At 38.0% G+C, this 20,420-nt stretch overlaps 1 protein-coding gene across 1 annotated transcript in view; it reads right to left on the bottom strand.

Moving 5' to 3' along the window:
* The window catches only part of crhr1 (corticotropin releasing hormone receptor 1), a 244,536-nt gene extending 228,411 nt beyond the window's left edge, over positions 1-16,125 (bottom strand). Inside the window, exon 1 of the mRNA XM_022665066.2 lies at positions 15,165-16,125. Within this exon, the coding sequence (XP_022520787.1) occupies positions 15,165-15,188 (24 nt within the window). The 5' untranslated portion in view covers positions 15,189-16,125. The remainder of the gene's footprint in view (positions 1-15,164) is intronic.
* Between the last annotated feature and the right edge of the window lie 4,295 nt (positions 16,126-20,420).

The raw sequence follows: 20,420 nt of genomic DNA, 5'->3' as shown, positions 1-20,420 counted from the left end.
GATTAAATGTTTTCAGAGATACAGCCTTAGTTGAAGATAAAGCACTAAGTGCTAGGTGAATTTCACCCTTAAACTTCACTTGACGTCAGACTTGAGCGGCCCCGCGAATAACCCATGGTTCCCATGACTTGACTTTACTCTCTACACCCAACTCTAACCTTAAGCCAAACCTTAATTAACCCTAAAACAACACCCTAACCCAAACCTTAAATCTAACCGTAACTAAACCTAACCCTAAGCCCAATTCTTAAATCTAACACTGAAGCTAACTCTAAAATGTTAAGATTAGAGTTTGGGTCAAAGTCTGGTGTAGAGGGGAGCTCTGAGTGATCCAGCGTGCTAAGGTGCTGCCACTTTGTACGGGAGATCGCTGGTTCGAATCCCTTTCATGTAGCTTGCCATCAGCTGCCGGAGCCCTGAGAGAGCACAGTTGGCTTTGCTCTCTCTGGGTGGCTAGGTGGTGCTTTCTTCCCACAGACATGCAGACGAATGTTAGCTGAATGGTAGTCGAGCGTCTATGATGCATCTGTAATGGACCATCCAAATAAAAAATTAAAGTGATACCAAACAGTATATATTACATTCCACTCATGTTTGTTACATCCTGCTCTGTCTTTTCTGCTGAAATGATGCTCATGCACCACAAAGCTGCACTACGATGCAATCTTTTTCTCTGTTCTTTTCAATTGCAGACTCTTCTACTGATGTCTTTGGGAATACTCTGCAATTTAGGTTTCGTTATTTTAAAGAGACTCTTGGATCTTAATACAACTTGTAAGTAAAAGCTCTCGTCTCTACAGTGAGCTTTTACTATAACAGCAAGCAACATTCCCTCGACGCGCACCAGCGACTGCGTAGAGATTTAAACCCACAATTAAAGATAAGCTGATAAGGTGAGATGCTGCTCCGGAGTCGAGCTGTTACACTTTATACCAGTACTTTTTTTATTATCACAGCGGCGCTTAGAGTGATTTAACACTATTCTCAGGCCAGCTGCTGGACAAACTGACCCTATTTGGTTATCTGAGCTACAGTAAGTAATTACTCTTCCCTCCCAAATCCAGCAGGAGGAACCCTGAGAAGCTCTCTACAGGAGAACATTCAGATGAGTGACTCTCGTACCTTCTGAACCTGCTCCTGGATTGCTGAGTTTAAGAGGTACTAAAATCCTAAACCTTATTTTTTTTTGGTTAATAGCTGAAATGTGTTCATTTGAAGCTGTAAAACAAAACAGTTCTTATTAAAAGCTTTATAAACCTTTCTTAACCTTCAAAAAACACTTTTATTGAGGTCATTTCCGTCTCTGCAGCGCCCTCACAGGTTCACGTGTGCTATAGGCGAGGATGTTGAGGATGATCACAATATGCAAATCACTGCTTACTGCTGATCACAATCAGCTCTCCCTCATGCCCTGCCCCTAAACCCATACATCACCCAATGCTCCCAAACTACAGCTGTTCTAAATTTGAACTCTTGTCTGTACTTGTATTCTTGTAGAGTACTGGTCCATTTAGAAGTTCACAGATAGCCAAGTACACTACAAATACCCGATGTGTTCTGACTCCTCCTCCCACATTACTGAAGTTGCATGGAAGTTGACTTGTGTGGACTTCTAACTACTCTTCCAGCTGCATGACCGGGAAGCTGCATGACCGGGATTCGAACCAGCGATCTCCCGATCATAGTGGCAGCACTTTAGACCAATGGACCTCTTGGCGCCCGAGAATATTAAATTGTTAACCTTTAAAAAAAATGATTTTACTGCGGTCATTTCCGCCTCTGTAGCGCCCTCTCCGGTTTAACTGTGCTACAGTTGAGGATGATGTTTCAATGTGCTGTGGTATGCAGACGCTCACAATATGCAAATTAATCAATCAATCAATCAATGAATAATGCCGCCCCCTGCTGATATCCGACCATCTGTGTCTCACCGCTATCAGAGGCACACTGCTCAGCCCAATCAAGTGTTCCCTCCTGCCCCACCTCTAAACCCATACATCACCCAGTGCATGAATTTTTTATTTGAGTTGAGAGTGAAATCAGCCAAAATTAGAGGGTTTAGTTATGACCATGTAGTAAAGGGTGTTGCCCAGCTGCGAGCAATGAACGCTACAGTGATCAGTGTATAAATATTTAGCATGGAGCAGCAGCAGTGAGAGTGCTTTACCATAGGTTTGGTAATTATCTTTTATATTTATTTTTAAATTTGAGATGAGTGGGTTTAATAACCCTATAACAGAATTCTCTCACCTCTACAGCAAGTTATGTCCTAATAATTTTTAGTTACTCAGTCCCTTCAGCAAGCTCCTCCCTCACAAAAAAAGGCACTAATCCCTAAACCCTATTATTTTTTTTTATTAATAGCTGAAATAAGGGGTTCAGTGCAGAGTCTCTGAGATCAGCATTTCGGGAGCGACAGCGAGAAACAGCTGAGAAAGAGCCGAGAGGAAGCGATTAAGGCTGGGATGTGTTTCAAGGACGTGGCTCGGGTCCAGCGAGCGCTCCTTAATAAGTCATTTGACACATTTCTCCACTCTCTGGCAACATTAGCGGGGTACTGCATGTGCTTAGCTGTGTATATTGTGCAATAAATCAAAGTAAGGCTTAATACAATAGGATATAAAGAACGGGGCTTATTCTGAATATTTTATTTTTTTTTCGTCTGGTGTGAACAATTGAAAACACACTTAAACGCACAACATTTAATTCCAGTTACATTTATTATTAACACTTATGTTAAAAAATTGTAATACCATCACAAACTTTGGGTGTGCACTGTATGACAAATTACACAACATACATTACATAAAATAAAAAAGAGGTACCATGGATGACCCTATAAAAAAGCAGAAAAAATGATTGGAAAATCAGGTCATTCTTAACAGGTAACATCCTAACAAAATAAAAAATTATGCTACTTGGAACTTGGTCTTTGGTCCACCCATTCCTGGAACATGGGAGTGCCTGATTTAAACACACAAACACTAACATACATCAGGTAAATTACACCCATAAAATACTGTATCTTACTCTCTATCACTAATGTCGGATAAAAATCACCTGAACGCATGCCTCTTAAAAAATAAATGACATCAATGAAGCCCTAAAGCACACCTGTAGTTCATTTCTCTAACGCAAATAAGTTGATATGTTTGTTTACTTAGAATATTTCCCCTACTCAGTTTGGTTTGGTTTCACACAGGCACAAGTCTAAACTCACCAAAATGTGAACCAACAAACCACACAAACATGTCTCTTCTGATCAGTAGTCTCTATCTGGCAGTATTCTTGGGAAATCCAAATAAATAATCCTAAAGGGTGAACATACTTTTTTTTTGCAACTGTATCAGGTTAAACTGCACCTGAACAGCCGTTCAGCTCAAACCTAAGGAGTATAATTGATAGTTGGGTTGGATCAAGACTGGACTAAGACTACTTCTTCTAGCTGGTTCCAAACATGAACGCGATTACTGATTTCACCCAAAGTCTGCCCAAACGAACTTCACCAACAAACTGCAAACTAACCAAAGTCTGTTTTAACCGGACCAAAATAGTGCTGGTGTGAAAAAAACCTTAAGTGCACTTAGGCATTGCTATTGCTTTAGTGCTCCTGACTTTTAGGGCATAAAAGCCAAAAGATAATGGCCTGAAGCAGCCGATGCTCAAAGTGTTCTCGAGTGCTACAACAACCCGGCGCACTCGGTGGCAGGGATTTTGTACTTCATGCTGAGCGACTTTAGCAAGGAACTGTTTTTTTGTTTTTTTTTTCTCCACTACCAGCATCTCAGTAACTTGATGGCTGCTCGCTTCTACTGAGGCAAAGCGTGTTGAGATAAAGCCTCTTTCCCGGGTGCTGGGGGACGGGTGGTGTGCACCGGGGAGGATAATGAGATATTTATACCTCTCAGCACCGTCGCAGGAGAGAAAGCAAACACCGCGCCTCCCAGAGCGAGCGAGCGACTCCAGCCTGGAAATAAATAAAAGAATACAGCCGGAAAAGAGCAGCGCAAGCTAGCGAACACCAGCTAAGGTACTGAGTCACGCCAGGACGCTCCCAGATGTGTAAACAGGTACACAGCATATTCATCGTATCATTAGAAAACCGCAAAGACTCATAAAAAGATGCATAAAAACGATGCGTGTTTGAGAGTTTCTGCTATTGCTGGCTGTGTAATACTTGGTTTAAAAAAAATTTACAATGTTAAAAATAACATTATGCACCAAGCCTTATCATTTCTTTATTTTTTTTTTGCATGTTTCAGATCATTAAAATAATTTAGATATTAGTCAAAAACAACACAAGTAAACACAAAAATCTGTTTTTCTTTTTTTTTTTTCTTTAAGGAAATAAAATGCAGACCTTCATGGTCCTGTGTGAAAAAAAGTGTTTGCCCCCTCCAGCAGTTAAAACAAACAAACTTACCTGTGGTTCAATTTATTTAGCCTCACCCAGGTCTGATTATTGCCACGCTTGTTCTCAATCAAGAAATCACCTGAATAACGACCCGCCTGACAAAGCGAAGTAGACCAAAAGACTCAAAAGCTAAACAGCATGTCAATATCCAAAGAAATTCTGAAACAAATGAGAACGAAACCAATTGAGATTTATCAGTTTGGAAAGGGTTTGAGAAAGTTTTGGGACTCCAACAAACCACAGTGAGAGCAATTTTACACATATAGTGAAAACGTGGAACAGTGGTGAACCTTACCAGGAGTGGCCGGCTGACCAAAATTACCCCAAGGGCACAGTGACAACTCATCCAAGAGGTCACAAAAGAACCCCACAACAACATCCAAAGAACTGCAGGCCTCACTTGCCTTAGTTTAGATCAGTGTTCATGATGCCACCATAAGAAAGACTCAATGCAAGTTAAATGCAAATGCTTGATTGCAGTTTTTGCTGCTAAGGGTGGCCAAACCAGTGTTGTCTCTCACTAATATTTCAATTTGTTTGATGATCTGAAACATTTAAAGCAACAGACTGGGCAATTTTGGGGATTTGAGTCTTTGGTATGAATGTATAATTTCACCAAGCACGAGGAAGAGTACTTTTAATGCAGGTTAATGTAAATAAATTACTGTGTGATTGATGAAGTTTTTTACTTCATAGTTTTGCTTGTTTTGTGTATTTAAATAACATACTGTCCAAATGTAGAGTGAGATTACATAACCCTAACCCAAACCTACCAGACCACACTGCTTTTAGATATAAAAAAAAAAAAAAAAAAAAATATATATATATATATATATATATATATATATATATATATATATCCAGTACCATTAATTAGAATATCCTATCCACTATAAAAAAATGAAAGTGAAGTCATTAATAGTGTAGTGAAATAAAATACATTTATGTTTAGTCAACATGATGTTATGTAATAACAAAAGTTTGGGAGAAGGACCACGCCCGAACTCTACGTTCTAACTCCACCCCGTATCAATCAACCGTCCTATAAATACCTCCCCTAACTAACTATCTCTCGTGACGAAAGTTCGCAACCCACCTCCTCCCCAACAACCCCCTTTTTCTACTCTTCCACTTCTCATTAAATAAAAAGGGGGGGATATAACTGCACGCTTCTTCAAGCACGCAGTTCAGAACTCCAGCCCAAATTTCCCTGAGTTCCCTCCCCTTTTTCCTTCTTCTTTCTCTACTTCTTTAGGCGTGGTCCGCACTTAGCAAAGTGCTTTTCTCTTTTCATTTTTTTTATTTCCAAAACTGCAGGATGTGAGAAAGAATGAATCCTTATGAATGTCAGAAAAAATAAAAAAAACTAATAATAACTTATAGTTACTCCATATTTTTAAGTATATTTTATGTTATAGTTCATAGCTGAAGGCTCTGATAAAGAAGTGGTGTTATGTGGAATTTTGCTTGGGGTGTGCAGTGTGCATAGTGATCTAGACATGGTTGGGTGTCTGACGATTGGTTGATTGTTGTCAGGGTTTAAAACAGTCAGTCACCGCCAAGGTAAAAACAGAAAAACGCAATATATTTACATGAACACTCCTCATTTCTAGACCACCACGCCCATCGACGTGGATATATTCCTAAACCCTGATGCTATTTTAAAGGCATGGGTGCAAGGCATGAAAATGGACTGTTGACGGCTGCAAGGTAGCAAAGAAACATCACAACGCACCTTGCGGCATTCCTTTAGGGCCCTAAATATTAAAACATTTACCGTTTAGTCACGTTTGCTAGACTTTCTAAGACTAAATTCCTCGTAACTCTTTACTCATTACTATTTCAGACTACACCACTCCTTCAGATGGTCCCCGCATTCCCGTGCTTTGTTGTGAGGAGGGTTGGCTGCCACGTTGAATCTATCAGACCTGTTGGCGTCCCCAGAGCAGAGGTGCAGAGGTCTGCTGGGATTGCGAGAAGCCCTCCACACCTGACTGCTCTCTGATGAGTTAATTAGATCAGCGTGCTCACTGAGCTGTACTGGATTGACTCTAATTACACAGGAGTTGTCAGTGGTTAAGCGGGGTTGAAGGCCTGACTGGAGCTGGGTGCACACTGCGGGGACAGGTTTGTGCCTTGGGGACAGCACGGAGGTCACACACACACACACACACACACACACATACAGAGCCATGTAGGCACATCAACCCATCCTAAGTGGCCGAGGTTGAGTCTAAGCTAAGGTCACACACAGTTTAGGCATTATTTCTTCAGAGCATCATCCATTGTATCATCCATTACTTAATAAAAATATTATCGGCCCTATCTTACACCCTGATACTCATTAGGGCTGCACGATATATTGTTTAAGCATCGTCATCGCAATGTGTGCATGCGCAATAGACACTTAAGGCAATTAAATCAAACACGTCACGTTGCAGCGTTTTGATTCTTGACACAAGAAGTAGATACACAGCGCTGTCTCTGTGTCTGTGTGAGTGACAAGCTGCTGCTGTCTTCTCAAGAAGCGCAAGGGGGAGGGAGGAGTAAACACAAGGTAACCACATGGCCTCCATCCACGTGGCATGGTTGTAGAAAGCTGTGCACCTCAGTCCAGCACAGTTTTGCAGTGCAGATATTTCCAGTTACAGCTGAATTCACGCTTTTAATCCCAGAAAAAAGGTCTTATTTACCTTTTAAAAAGCCATTTAAATGCCAGATTTAAGGTCCGATCACTGTCTTTTTCCTGTTTTTCTCGGGTTTTGAGTTGAGCTCGGCGCTGACTCAGCTCTGATCTGTCCGGGTGCGAGACAGTGGGTGGGTGGGGGCGGGCCTGGTGACGTCATGGGCCCTGCATTGTTTAATATCGCGATTTATATCTCAGAAAAAATAACATTTGCTATGTAAAATTGTTTAAATATCGTGCAGCCCTAATGCTAATTGCTATCTTACACCCCATCAACAGTCTGTTTATATGCCTTCCACATGTACCGTTTAAATAGCAACGGTGCTTTTAAATATATCAAAACCAATGGTCATGATGGTGTGTTCAGGTAAATTTCTGCTGTATTGCTATCTTGGCAACAAAAAACACAGGTACGCCACTGTCTGAATACAACCTAGACAGAAGACTACAGTCAGATGTTCATTGCTATCTCACAGGTCAATCCCCAACACACATTTTTGTTTTTTACTTTTTTGAGGTGTACTGTTCCATTCATTACAATAGCAAAGACACAATGACAAAGACACCCTAAATCAAGCTGCGTGGTGCATATCGGCGGCTCAACTAAAGATTGCTAAAATAGAGCCCATCTTGTATAGGAAGTCTTGCTTATATAGATATATTTATATATATATATATATATATATATATATATATATATATACTGCCCATCTCGATTCCTTGCATGTTCAGGGGTTTCCGGCAGCAACTTCAACAATGCATCGCAAGCACCACCTTTGTCAAATCTATTGCCTGGCTTAGAACGTCCCGATATATTGTAATATATTGAATCATAACCTCTGTATCATTAGGCTCTTGAAAAAAAATAAGACCTGAACCCTATCGAAAACCTCTGGAGTGTAATCAAGATGAATGGAAAATGAATGATCACAAGCCATCAAACAAAGCTAAACAGTTTGAATTTTTGTGCCAGGAGTAAAGGCATAAAGTTATCCAAAAGCAGTGTGAAAGACTGGTGGAGGAAATGCCAAAAATCAGGGTTATTCCATTAAATATTGATTTCTAAACTTATTTGAGGTCTGAAAGCACTCGGCTTTCTTCATTATTTAGAGAATTTCTCTGCAAATAAAGGCTCTAAATTACAATATAATATTTTTTATTTAGACTTTGGGAGAAATGCTGTCAGTAGTTTATAGTTTTTAACTACTGACAATGTGGATTTTACTCAAACATGAACCTATAAATAGCAAAATCAGATCAAACTGATCATCATCACCAAGTTCTTGCCCATACTCAGCCCTTACAACAAACATAGAGCGTGCAAATTACCCCAGACTAACTGACTGGCGTTTGACCTCAGTTGAGGTTCTGCTGGAGTTTTCCAAGAACCACAGAGTTTAACATGGCTTCGCTTTTTCAGTCTGACAAAACGAGAAACGACACACTGATCTGGTTTGAGCTGAAGGACAGATGTTAACATGTTTTTATTTTATTTATTTTTTGACGCGGAAGCTCAGTAATGTCTCTCATTCACTCGTGAAAGACATCATTGTCTTTGCGTCTCCTCTTCGTCGCGGTGGGATCGATTTCCTCTGCCTTCATCTTCACCGTAATCTCTGACACAGCCACGCGTCAATCATTTCAACCCACTAAACCGCGTGCTAGTGCCCTAGCCTTCTTGCCATTGGCTGAAAGTTAGTCACACTTTGAGCGAGAGGGAATATACTGCATGTGTGTGTGTGTGTGTGTGTGTGTCGTATGATTCGATTAATAAACTGCCTGACCTTCTGAACAGAGGAGCTAAGTGTCAGGGTCACAACAGTGTTCTCAATGTTCTCAAAGCTGCTTTAACTGTATTCCTGACAACAAGGAAGGGTTTGTAGTAAAGCTTTCACCATGTTCTCGAACTAATGCACAAAAACAACTTTATAAAACCTCACTAAAAAGATCATGCCACGGCATCCCAATCAGACTTTGACTTCAGGCCACTCCAAAAACTTTACTCATTTTTTTTTTTTTTTTAAGCTATTTAGAGGTGGACTTGTTTGATTGTGAGCTTTGGGTCATTGTCCTGCTGCAGAACCCAAGTAAACCTGAGCTTGAGGTCTGAATTTCTTCAGATCACAGCATAGTGTGTTGCTTTTTGAGATCTTTTAGCTAATTCATGTTGTCAGACAGGTTCTATTTAAGTGAGTTTTTTTTACTGAACTGGGAAAATCTTATTTTAGCTGGAATTCACTACAGGAAACACTAAAACTCACTAAAGCTCACTGGTGTCTAACCACCATATCTAACCACCTTCAGACAGACTGTACCTGTTTTAGCTGAGTTTTTCTTGTACCTTGTTATTTATTTGAATTATTTTGTCCTTTTAATGATCTAATTTTATGTTTTACCTTTAGCCCTTTTTTTCATTTATCTTATTAATAAAATCGTAAGTATCTAACATTTTACAGACCAATTAATATGAAGTATGAAAAGACTCCGCCCACATAGGACATATTAAAATTCTTTAGTCTGATCACTAAACTGCAGTGTGAAACCGAATTTAACCGTATCAATGAAATACACAATGTAACAAAGAAACAAACCTTGCTGCAGACTCTGGTCTGAACTTTCTGTCGTAAAAACGCACTTGAGGCTTTTAGTAAATATATAAAGTAAATACAGCACATGGTAAATTATAACATGCTCTTTTGTACTTACAACTAGTGTTGCACAATATATCATTTAATGGTACCACTTTAAAATAAGACTACCTTTATAAAGGGTTTATAAATGGTTTACAATTAGTTTATTAATGGTTACTAATTAGGTTTGCCTAAATGCCTTAAAAATCAGTTATAACACATACGTAGAAAGAGCAACAATATAGATACAGTATAGGCTGTGGGTTCACTATTTGGCAAACAACAGGTCATTGTTGCCCTTTCTACATATGTGTTATAACTGATTATTAATGATGTAAACCATTTATAAAGGTAGTCTTATTTTAAAGTGGTACCCATTTAATATATATTCCAAGCTATTTTTTGTAGCATTTCAATTGGTGAGTTCATTAAGTGGTTTCTCCTATAATGTAAAGAACACTGTACTTTAAAAACGCACTCATTCATTTTACCAGCCTTAAGCTATACACCATATTTGCACTACCGTTATACGGGTTCTATTTATACTGTCATTCCATCTCAATCACCATCAATAGTGCACTATTGTCTTCCGTCTTACTCATGTTTATTGTGTCTTGTTGTTTTGTACATGTAGTGTCTCCCACTCTTTTAGATTATATATCTTATTTCTTTTTATTTCTATTTATATATCTATTTCACCCCCACAATTTGTTTCCCTGCTGTATTGTACTCATAGTGTCTCCCATTCTCTCTTTTATTATATCTATTATCTGTATTTGCTGTAAAATTGGGAAGGAGAGTAACGTAATTTCAATTCTCTGTATTTCCTGTACATATGCAGTATTGACAATAAAACTACTTGACTTGAACTGCTGTGTTGAATGATGCATACGCACACCCCCATAGAGCATACTCTATGTTACAGAATTTACTCATTTATACGTAGAGCTTCAGCTTGAGCTTCATCACTCAGCGGTGATGTTGGTGCTGGTTTCTAACTGAGCCATGACTAAGAAACTTTCTGTTCTCTTTGAAGGCAAAACACAGTCACAGCTCTGCCGTTTCTTTATTTCCAGGCTGACGGATGACAGTCATCTCTGCTCTGTGAAATTTCTCGTTTTTGCGAGGAAGAGCCAAGGAGCTATAATAAGCTCAGGGCACAGATGAAGACTGGTGGGTTGATTGAGTCCAATTTGTGCCTATGTATCGCCTAAGAATTCAATCGCACACCCACACGCTGCTGAGTCACGTTGGCAGTCCTCCCCTTCCCCTTCCCCCTCCCCCTCCCCCTCCCGAAGTCCCACCATAATCGTTAAGTAATTACCACGGACACTTCTCCTCCAAATCCCACAGCCTAATGAGATTTTTATGGCGTCCCTTCTAAAATATCATTCTATTACTGGCCTAATGGCTGTTTAAATTAAAACCGGCTTTGGTCCGGCTTCTTTAAGGCAACTCTATGTACTGTTTTGTATTTATATGTTTCATATAATATATGTGTATCAGGAGCTAAGCGCCATATAAATAGCCTAGAGAGAGTCTGAGAATTCTGAGAAAGGCAGTACGTCTTCTGGGTAAGCGCTGCCATTATTTACTCAGTTTCAGAAACAAATGGAAGTCAATATAGAGGTTTAAACATTCTTATGATGATACATTTTCCAATTTTATGTTAAGAAAAATTAGGAAAATCATTTGATTAGACTTTCAGAACTTTGTCAATGCAAAAAATAGCCCCAATAAAATTTATTTACACTTTAAAATTTTATTTCCAAGTCAAAATGTGTGTTGACAGAAGCTCCGCTTCTGGTTAATGATAAAAACTAGCTCCATAAATTCTAAAAGTCTAATAAAGTTACTTTATCGTTATTTTAAAGCAAAAACTTACGTAAAACTTAAAAATGAGAAAAACCATTTGATTAGATTTTCAGAACTTTGTCAATGCACAAAAAAGCCCCAATAAAATTTATTAACACTTTAATTTTTTTTTTTTTCAAGTCAAAATGTGTGTTGACAAAAGCTCTGCTTCTGGGTAATGATGAAAACTAGCTCCATAAATTCTAATAAAAGTCTAATAAAATGACTTTAGCGTTGTTTTAAAGCAAAGTTTTAAAGCTAGTTAACAGACCCTCCATTCACGATTAAGTGCCATTATTTACTCAGAATATCAAGATTTGTAATCAGAACCAAATGAAAACCAATATAGAAGTTTACAATTTCTTATGATGAAACATTTTCCAATTTTACGTAAAAATAAAAAATGAGACAAATCATTTGATTAGACTTTCAGAACCTTGTAAATGCACAAAATAGCCCTAATAAAATGTATTTACATTTTAAAATTATATTTCCAAGTCAAAATGTGTGTTGACAGAAGCTCCGTTTTGGCTTAATGATGAAAACTAGCTCCATAAATTCTAATAAAAGTCTAATAAAATTACGTTATTGTTGTTTTAAAGCAAAGTTTAAAAGCTAGTTAACAGACCCTCCATTCACCATTAAGTGCCATTATTTACTCAGTTTCAGAACCAAATGGAAACCAATATAGAGGTTTAAAATTTCTTATGATGATTTTCCAATTTTACGTAAAAATAAAAAATGAGAAAAAAACATTTGATTAGAGTTTCAGAACCTTGTCAATGCAAAAATAGCCCGAATAAAATGTATTTACATTAAAAAATTATATTTCCAAGTCAAATGTTTGTTGGCAGAAGCTCTGCTTCTGGTTAATGATGAAAACTAGCTCCATAAATTCTAAAAGTCTAATAAAATTAAAGTTTTAAAGCTAGTTAACAGACCCTCCATTCACGATTAAGTGCCATTATTTACTCAGTTTCAGAACCAAATGGAAACCAATATAGATGTTTAAAATTTCATATGATTAAACATTTTCCAATTTTACGTAAAAAGAAAAATGAGAAAAATCACTTGATTACACTTTCTGAACCTTGTCAATGCACAACATATTCCCAAAAGAATATTTACACTTTAAAATTTTATTCCCAAGTCAAATGTGTGTTGACAAAAGATCTGCTTCTTGTTAATGATAAAAACTAGCTCCATAAATGCTAAAGGTTTAATAAAATTAAAGTTTTAAAGCTAGTTAATAGACCCTCCATTCACGAATCTGCTTACTAAAATTGAGTTTTCAAGTCAAAATGTGTGTTGACAGAAGCTCTGCTCCTGATTGATGATGAAAACTACAGCCATAAACTCTAAAAGTGTAATAAAATTCATGTGTCATCATTGCAAGAGTTCTAAAACTAAAGAAAGTCTATACTAGTTAACAGATCCTCATTCATGATTAATGCTGTCAACTAGAACCATGAAAATGTTCTAATGCTCAACAATTTTCCACATAAAGTCATAGATAAAAGTTCAGTTCATACTGTAGGTAATAATAAACAGGTGCTAATAAACCGATCAATCATTTTAATATACATTCTATAACAAAGACTAAATGTATGTTGATATATTCCTATGGAGGCGTCAGCCAGTATGCAAACTGATGGTCCCAGGAGCCAATGGGAAAGGTGCTTTCCTTAATATAATAACTCAACCCAACATGACACACCCTAAAGTACAATATTTCATTGAAATGAATCTCTGCAGTCAGTATAACTCCACTGCTTAACTCATAGCTTAACTCAATATATGCCAACAAGTTGATTGTATATGAATGAACTGAATATGAGTTATGATATAATAAGGATAATTGATCCCAGTTTTCTGTAAGGCAGTATTTAACAATGTTTTAGATTTTACAATGTATGCTAGCTAACACACCCTCCATACATAAAAAATACTGAATAAATACAAAAATAAAAAATGAACACTTATGCCACAAAACCATAAAAATATATCAGTTTATGGTTAATGCTGACAAGTAGCACAAAAAAATATTTTATGATGAAACTTTTTTTCAATTTTACGTAAAAAACAAAAATTGAGGAAAATCATTTGACAGACTTTTAATCCCTTGTTAACGCAGAAAACTAGCTCAAATAAAAATGGTTTTATGATAAATATTATACCTAAAATTCTATTGCTTAGCGATTATTAGGAAGTTTGAAAGTTTTGAAACTAACTGAACTTGTACGCTATCTATCAGACCCTCCACTCAAGATTAATCTTGACAATCTTGTTATGATAAACAATTGTGCCATTTAAACTCACCAAAGCCAAACAACCAAACACCAAAGCTCCCCATTAATACAAAGAACTAGCTTTCAAGGAAGTTAGGGTTTTATAACAGCTAAATAAATTGCATATGTTTATATATCCAAGTCAAAATGATCATAATTAAATGGCACCATAAATAATAAAAAGAATAAGAAACGGTTATTATTTTCCTTTAATTTAAAACTAAATGAAAGTGTTTGTGAACATCTTCTTTTATGAATAATGCCAAGACCAGGAACTAAAAACTGACAAATAACCCCAAATAATTTCCCTTCATGAATTGAAAACTCAGAAAAAAATAATAATAATACTGAAGAAAAGCCTTAACTGACGCTCAGAGCATCTTAAAACCGACAAACTTCCAAACCATCCATGCGGACCAACCCCCTGGTAGCAAGGAACATGAGCTAAATAAATAAATAAATACTAGATAAGTAAATTCTGACGTCGGAGATAGACGTCGTTTCAATGCATTAGAGGTTAATAAAAATGAACGTTGATTCAATATACTCGTTTTTTTTTTTTTTGCTCTCAGGACCTGAGCTCTGTACCAGCTGGAGCTTTTACTAAAATACACAAAGCCGTGCTCAAAAAAAGAGAATGCTTCCGAAAGTTCTGTTTTCGAAGTTTCGAGTCAAAATGATCACAAGTAATGACTCAATAAATACAGCTCTGGAAAAAAAATAAGATACCACTTAAAAATGATGAGTTTCTTTGATTTTTACCAAATTTAAAACCTCTGGAATATAATCAAGAGGAAGATGGATGATGACAAGCCATCAAACCAAACTGAACTGAACTGCTTTTTTTTACACCAGGAGTGGCATAAAGTTATCCAAAAACAGTGTTTAAGACTGGTGGAGGAGAACATGGCAAGATGCATGAAAACCAGAGTTATTTCACCAAATACTAATTTTTGAACTCTTAAAACTTTATAAATATGAACTTGTTTTCTTTGCATTGTTTGAGTTCTGAAAGCGCTGCCTCTTATTTTTGTTATTTCAGCCATTTCTCCTTTTATGCAAATAAATGCTCCAAATGACAAGATTTTTATTTGGAATTTGGGAGAAATGTTGTCCGTAGTTTATAGAATGAAATAGCAATGTTCATTTTACCTAATCATATAAATAGCAAAATCAGAGAAACTGATTCAAAAACTGAAGTGGTCTTTTTTTCCAGAGCTGCATATAAATATATTTAAGAAATCAACAGCACCGAAAAAATCCCATGTAAAAAATAAAACGCGCTCACTTACCCGAGGCTGCAGGACGCGATACATGGCGCACAAAATCACACTGTGTCCAGTAGGCAAAACGGACGCGTTCCTCGGCTCCTCAGTGCAGAGACGTTCCTAAACGGCGGGACGCTCGTGCAGCTCGCGCTCCTCGCGCTCCCTTCACATGAGAGCGCGCGGCCAGGTCGGGAATGGCTGTCAATCAATCCCGGAGCATGACAGAGAAGCCCGAGAGTTGTAGCTCTACAGCTCGTGCGGGTGGATGGGGGTGCGCAGATGGCGAGGCTACATCTTCGTGCCCCCAGCGCGCTGTTTTGTTTAGTTATTTTTTTATTATTATGTTTTTAATTGGCGTTCCTTTGGGAATAGTGAAGAAGTGCGATTAGAATATATATCCTTGGTGTGGAGAAGTAGTCTCGCGCGGGTTAAATCCGTGCGTGGGCTCGGTAGCGTCTCAAAGGTGCTGTATTTATGGCGCGCTGCTCGTGCGTCTCTCCCCCGCGCGGAATACCACAGAATACCACGCAGCCCCGATGCGCGCGGGGTGGATCTGAAGCAGCTCGTGCGCCCCGCGGTGAGCGCTGAACTTTTCAGTGAGCTAGAGCGCGCGCGGGCAGTCGCTCGCTCTCTCTCTCTCTCTCTCTCTCTCTCTCTTTCGCACGCTCTCTCTCTCTCTATCTCTCTCGCTCTCTCAGCTTATTGGTGGTCGTACGCCAACAACAAACTGCAGGCTCCTTCCCCTCCACACAACTAAAAAGAGATAGTTGATTAAAAAAATGAAAAAGAGAGAAAGGGAATGTAGGGAAAGTAAAGTACAGAACACGCACGAGCCGGCAGAGCAGAACGACTGAGCGCGAGCGGGTTCGCATACACGCCTCCCAGACCGACCGGTTCAACCGTCCTTCCTGCGCACCGCGAGCACGCAGCACGAGCAATAAACCAAGCGCCTGTGCCTATACTACTGCGCCCTACAGCACGCAGGAACAACCATCTACTCATCACTACACTCACACATGCGTGAGCGCGCACGTGCTCTCTCTCTTTCTCTCTTTCAGCATGGGTCAGTCCTCCACTGCTTTAACACTTTAAAATTTTAACTCCTTTACACTCTTGTCCAGTTCCCAGGTCTGAGGAACATATAGAGTAAGAAGTCACACTGAAGGAAATCTACTCTACACTATTGTGTTAGTATCACAACAAAAGGGCATTATGATTAATTATTCCTCACGATCATGATTTATCAGAATACTGTGTCTTTTATGGTCTCTTATTCATTAAAATCATTTTTTTTTCTATTATTCTGAATATTTTTTTAAATATTTTGTCACCATACTTTAGTGTGTTTAGCGCTATATATTTTTTGTTATACATGTGTCCACGTTGTCATGGCAAGCTGCACCACAGGGGGGGACAATTTCAGCAAAAATGCCATTTTATGAAAACCTGGTTGACAAAAAAGTTGCGAACATTTTGATACACACTAAGAAAAATAAGTACGGATTGGTACTTAAAAAAGTAGAAAGCTTGTCGCTGGGGCTGAAACTTATATTGAGGTACAATAAAATACTTTTCAGTGAAAGTCTTTTTTTGTACCCATGTATTTTGTACCAGTTAAATATATAAATATTATAAACATTATCATCAACTGAATTGATGATCCAAAATTGTCTGGCTTTCAAATTAAAAATGTATAGTTTTAAAAAAATAAACGTGTGGTACAGAATGTACCTTTTTTTTAGACCCGAATGTACAAGGGTGGACAGCTTGAAGCTTACCCCAGCTAAAATGCAGACAATATGAGAAATATTAGAAGAAATTAATATTGCTTATTGCTAAAAATGCAGCAATTAAAGTGTCTTCAGTCTCATAAAAATAAAACAGTGTGAAGGTCGAGGTGTAAAGGTTACTTTGTTGTCTATCTATCTATCTTCATGCTGGCTGAGAACTGTAAAACGTTGGGGCTTTGCAGTATTTTTCCTTACAGTAGTTCTCTATGTTCTATGCAGAATCTGTTGATAAATTTGTATTTTAGACAAGCCCTTTTCTCATTCAATGTGTTTTCTTACATTGAATATTTAATATTAAAGTCATTAAACCTGTGCATGATCCAAACAAGAATATGTTTTATACTTTAGATACATGTATCTTTGAGGACAGATCTGCACACTCTTGGTATTTTAATCTCAGTGTCTTCATGAGGGAGAGTCACCTGGAATAGTTTTTTTTTCAGCGTCTTTCAGGAAGGAGTTCCTGGAGGTGCTGAACAATAGTTGCTGCTTTTCCTTCACGTTGTGAAGCTCCAGCTCATCCCAATTAAATCACCTCAAATCACCATCTCAGTTCATCAGGTCTAGATCAGGAGATTATGAAGGACAAAAACTAGTTTTGTTTATTATGTAATTCCATATGTGTCTCTTAACTCTTCGAGGCCTTTAATATTAATCTACTATGTAGAAAATAAATTAAATAAAGGAATAAAGAAAAACATTAAATTAGAAGGTGGGTCCAAACTTTTGACTGGTGACTGGTATTGCATGTTGGGGATCACCATTAATGTAAAAAAAAAAAAAAAAAGTCAATATGTTTCTCTACAAAGAAAAAGACCAAGTTTGTTTCAACACAGTCATTGAATTATGCAGAAATTCAAAAAAGGTGGAATTCCTCTTTAATTATAATATTTAAATGCAGGTTTTTCTGTTATAATTCTGATGCCAAAATGTGAAACACGTTCATTCAAATGTTCTTTTTGGCTGGGAACAACATGCACCCGTCGAAACTTGTGTGAAATGAACTGTGGATGAGAAAATGAAAGGTAATTAACAAAACCAGATAAAAGCACTACTACACTGCGCTATTTAGAGACAGGCAGCTTGAGCCTGCACAAAGTTTTTTTCCCAGCATGCTCTGCAAAAATAACAGATAATTAGCTGCAGAATGGTTCAAAATCCAGCATTTTAACTTCTTTGCTAAGATGCTTAAGTTGTAGCTCTCTTTATGAGAATAGTAGATTACTTCAGCCTTTCCACTATATATATATATATATATATATATATATATATATATATATATATATATATACTACTGTATCAGTAAATACTGATATATATATATATATATATATATATATATATATATATATATATATATATATATATATATATATATATATATATATTGTGGTAGGCCCCTGGGGTTAGGGGCGTGACCACTGTGACCTGGAAGGAGGAAGCTCACAGAGATACACAGACACGGGGATTAAATGAACTCAAAACGTACCTTTATTGGCTTTTAACGCCCTCCACCACACCCAAAACAACTCAAATAAACATCTACGGCCCAATGGGGCTCTAGAGTTTAGTAAACTTAACTTTAGTTTAAGTTTAAAGGTCCGTGCAGCCTCAGCCCTCAGCTCCCCAGTCAAAGTCCTCCCAAATGATGGCGGAGGCTGAGTATATATGCCTGTCTCAACTGGCGGCTCAATCAGCCCTCATGCGGGCCAGCTGAGACAGGCATGGCTTTGCGCTCTGGCGTGGGGCGGACCCACAACTCCCCCGCCTCCTCACGCCACAATATATATATATATATATATATACTATATATATCAGTTCTTTACAGAGTTTGTGATTTGTGGTCCTTAAAGGGTAACTAAACCCCCTGAGTTTGGCTGACTCCACCCTCTGCTTGAATTTGAAAAATGCTAAAATAATGGAAAAAGTAGTTTGGGAGGGGCACTTGATGGGTATGGGTTTAGGGATGAAGTAGGAAGAAGAGCTGATTGGGCTGAGCAGTGTGCCTCTGACACCGGTGAAACCTAAATGGCTGGAGGCTACCAGTAGGGGCAGTATTATTAATTGACTAATTATGATGATTTGCATATTGTGATGTGTCCACATATTAAAGTACATGGAAACCTCATCCACACCTACAGTACAGTTGAATCTGCAAGTGCACTGCAGAGGCGGAAATTAACACAATAAAAGTTTTTTTTTTTAAGATTAGAAAATGTTTATACAAATTTTAAGCAAGAACAGTATGTTTCATTACTTTAAAAGAACACGTTTCAGCTATTAAAAAAAAAAGATATGGTTTCTGATCTTAAACAGGTGACAAAAAATGTGTGTTTTTAAAGAGAGCCAAGATAGTTTGGATAGATTTTTTCCCCTTAATAAATATAGGTAGAATAGGGGTATTTTGAGAGGTGCAATGGGTGATGTATGGGTTTAGAGGCAGGGCATAAGGGGAAGCAGAGTGGCTGAGCAGTAGAAGTAGCAGACTTTGAATCGGCCACACCAAAAGCTTAATTTTGTTTTTTTGAGCCATTCTGAGGTGAACTTGCTGTTGTGCTTTGGGTCATTGTCTTGCTGCAGAACCCAAGCCTGGAAGTGTTATATTAACCATGTCCAGAAGTGGTGTTGATTTCTCTGGCCTTGGAAGCATCTTGTATGGACCATGACTGAGTGGAAATGTGGATTGTGGTCAGAAGAAATGAAATAAAAGACATTTTCCATACTTTTCATACTTTCTCAATCTTTTTTTTTCATGGTGTTTATTGGGTTGTACTATGGTGGCTATACCTGGAATCACTGGGAACAACCAGGAATATCCCTAAGATAGCACTGAACCCTTTTTGACCCCTTTATTTTTAAGAATGAAACACACACCAAGATTCTATTCAGGACCCGTCATATGTTTTACACATCATAGATGTTAGTGTGCAGAATCTCACAGCCTCAGTAATTCCATCTGAAGAAGGACCCCTGTCCTACAGGCTCTCTCTGGGCCTTGAAAGGGTTAAAATGGCCCTTTTTGTAAGTGTATTGGAGGTCAGTATTGATTGAAAAGCCAGCTGCTTCTAGTTTATGGTGACAACATTTGAAATCCTAGTGATGTATTAGCTGTCACGGCTGGACATCCAGATTTAAACTTGTTCCTAGAGTACTGATATGCGCCGAACGTGCTGAAGGGAAAGGGTCCGCTGGCTGTCTTCAATCAATCTTCATGTCCCCCTTCACTGCTGAGATTATGGACCTCTTAACTCGAAGAAGCAAAGACAGTAACATCTGTCCTTCTTTCCCTTTGGGGATAAAAGACAAGCCAGTGTGTACTATAAGTTCCAGGAGCTTCTGTTGCTCATGCAAGGTGTCTTGATAAATTGTTCAATTTTCTCCTTAAGCTAAATTAAAGGAGAAATCTGGGGTAAAATGGAATTGGAATGCAGTGAAACATAGTAAAGAGTACAAAACGCTGTCCAATAGCCCATGTCTGTTCCCCCCTCAG

This window comes from Astyanax mexicanus, chromosome 19 (genome assembly GCF_023375975.1).
Source record: "Astyanax mexicanus isolate ESR-SI-001 chromosome 19, AstMex3_surface, whole genome shotgun sequence".
NCBI classification, from domain to species: domain Eukaryota; kingdom Metazoa; phylum Chordata; class Actinopteri; order Characiformes; family Acestrorhamphidae; genus Astyanax; species Astyanax mexicanus.
This window is presented reverse-complemented; position numbering and strand designations above follow the sequence as displayed.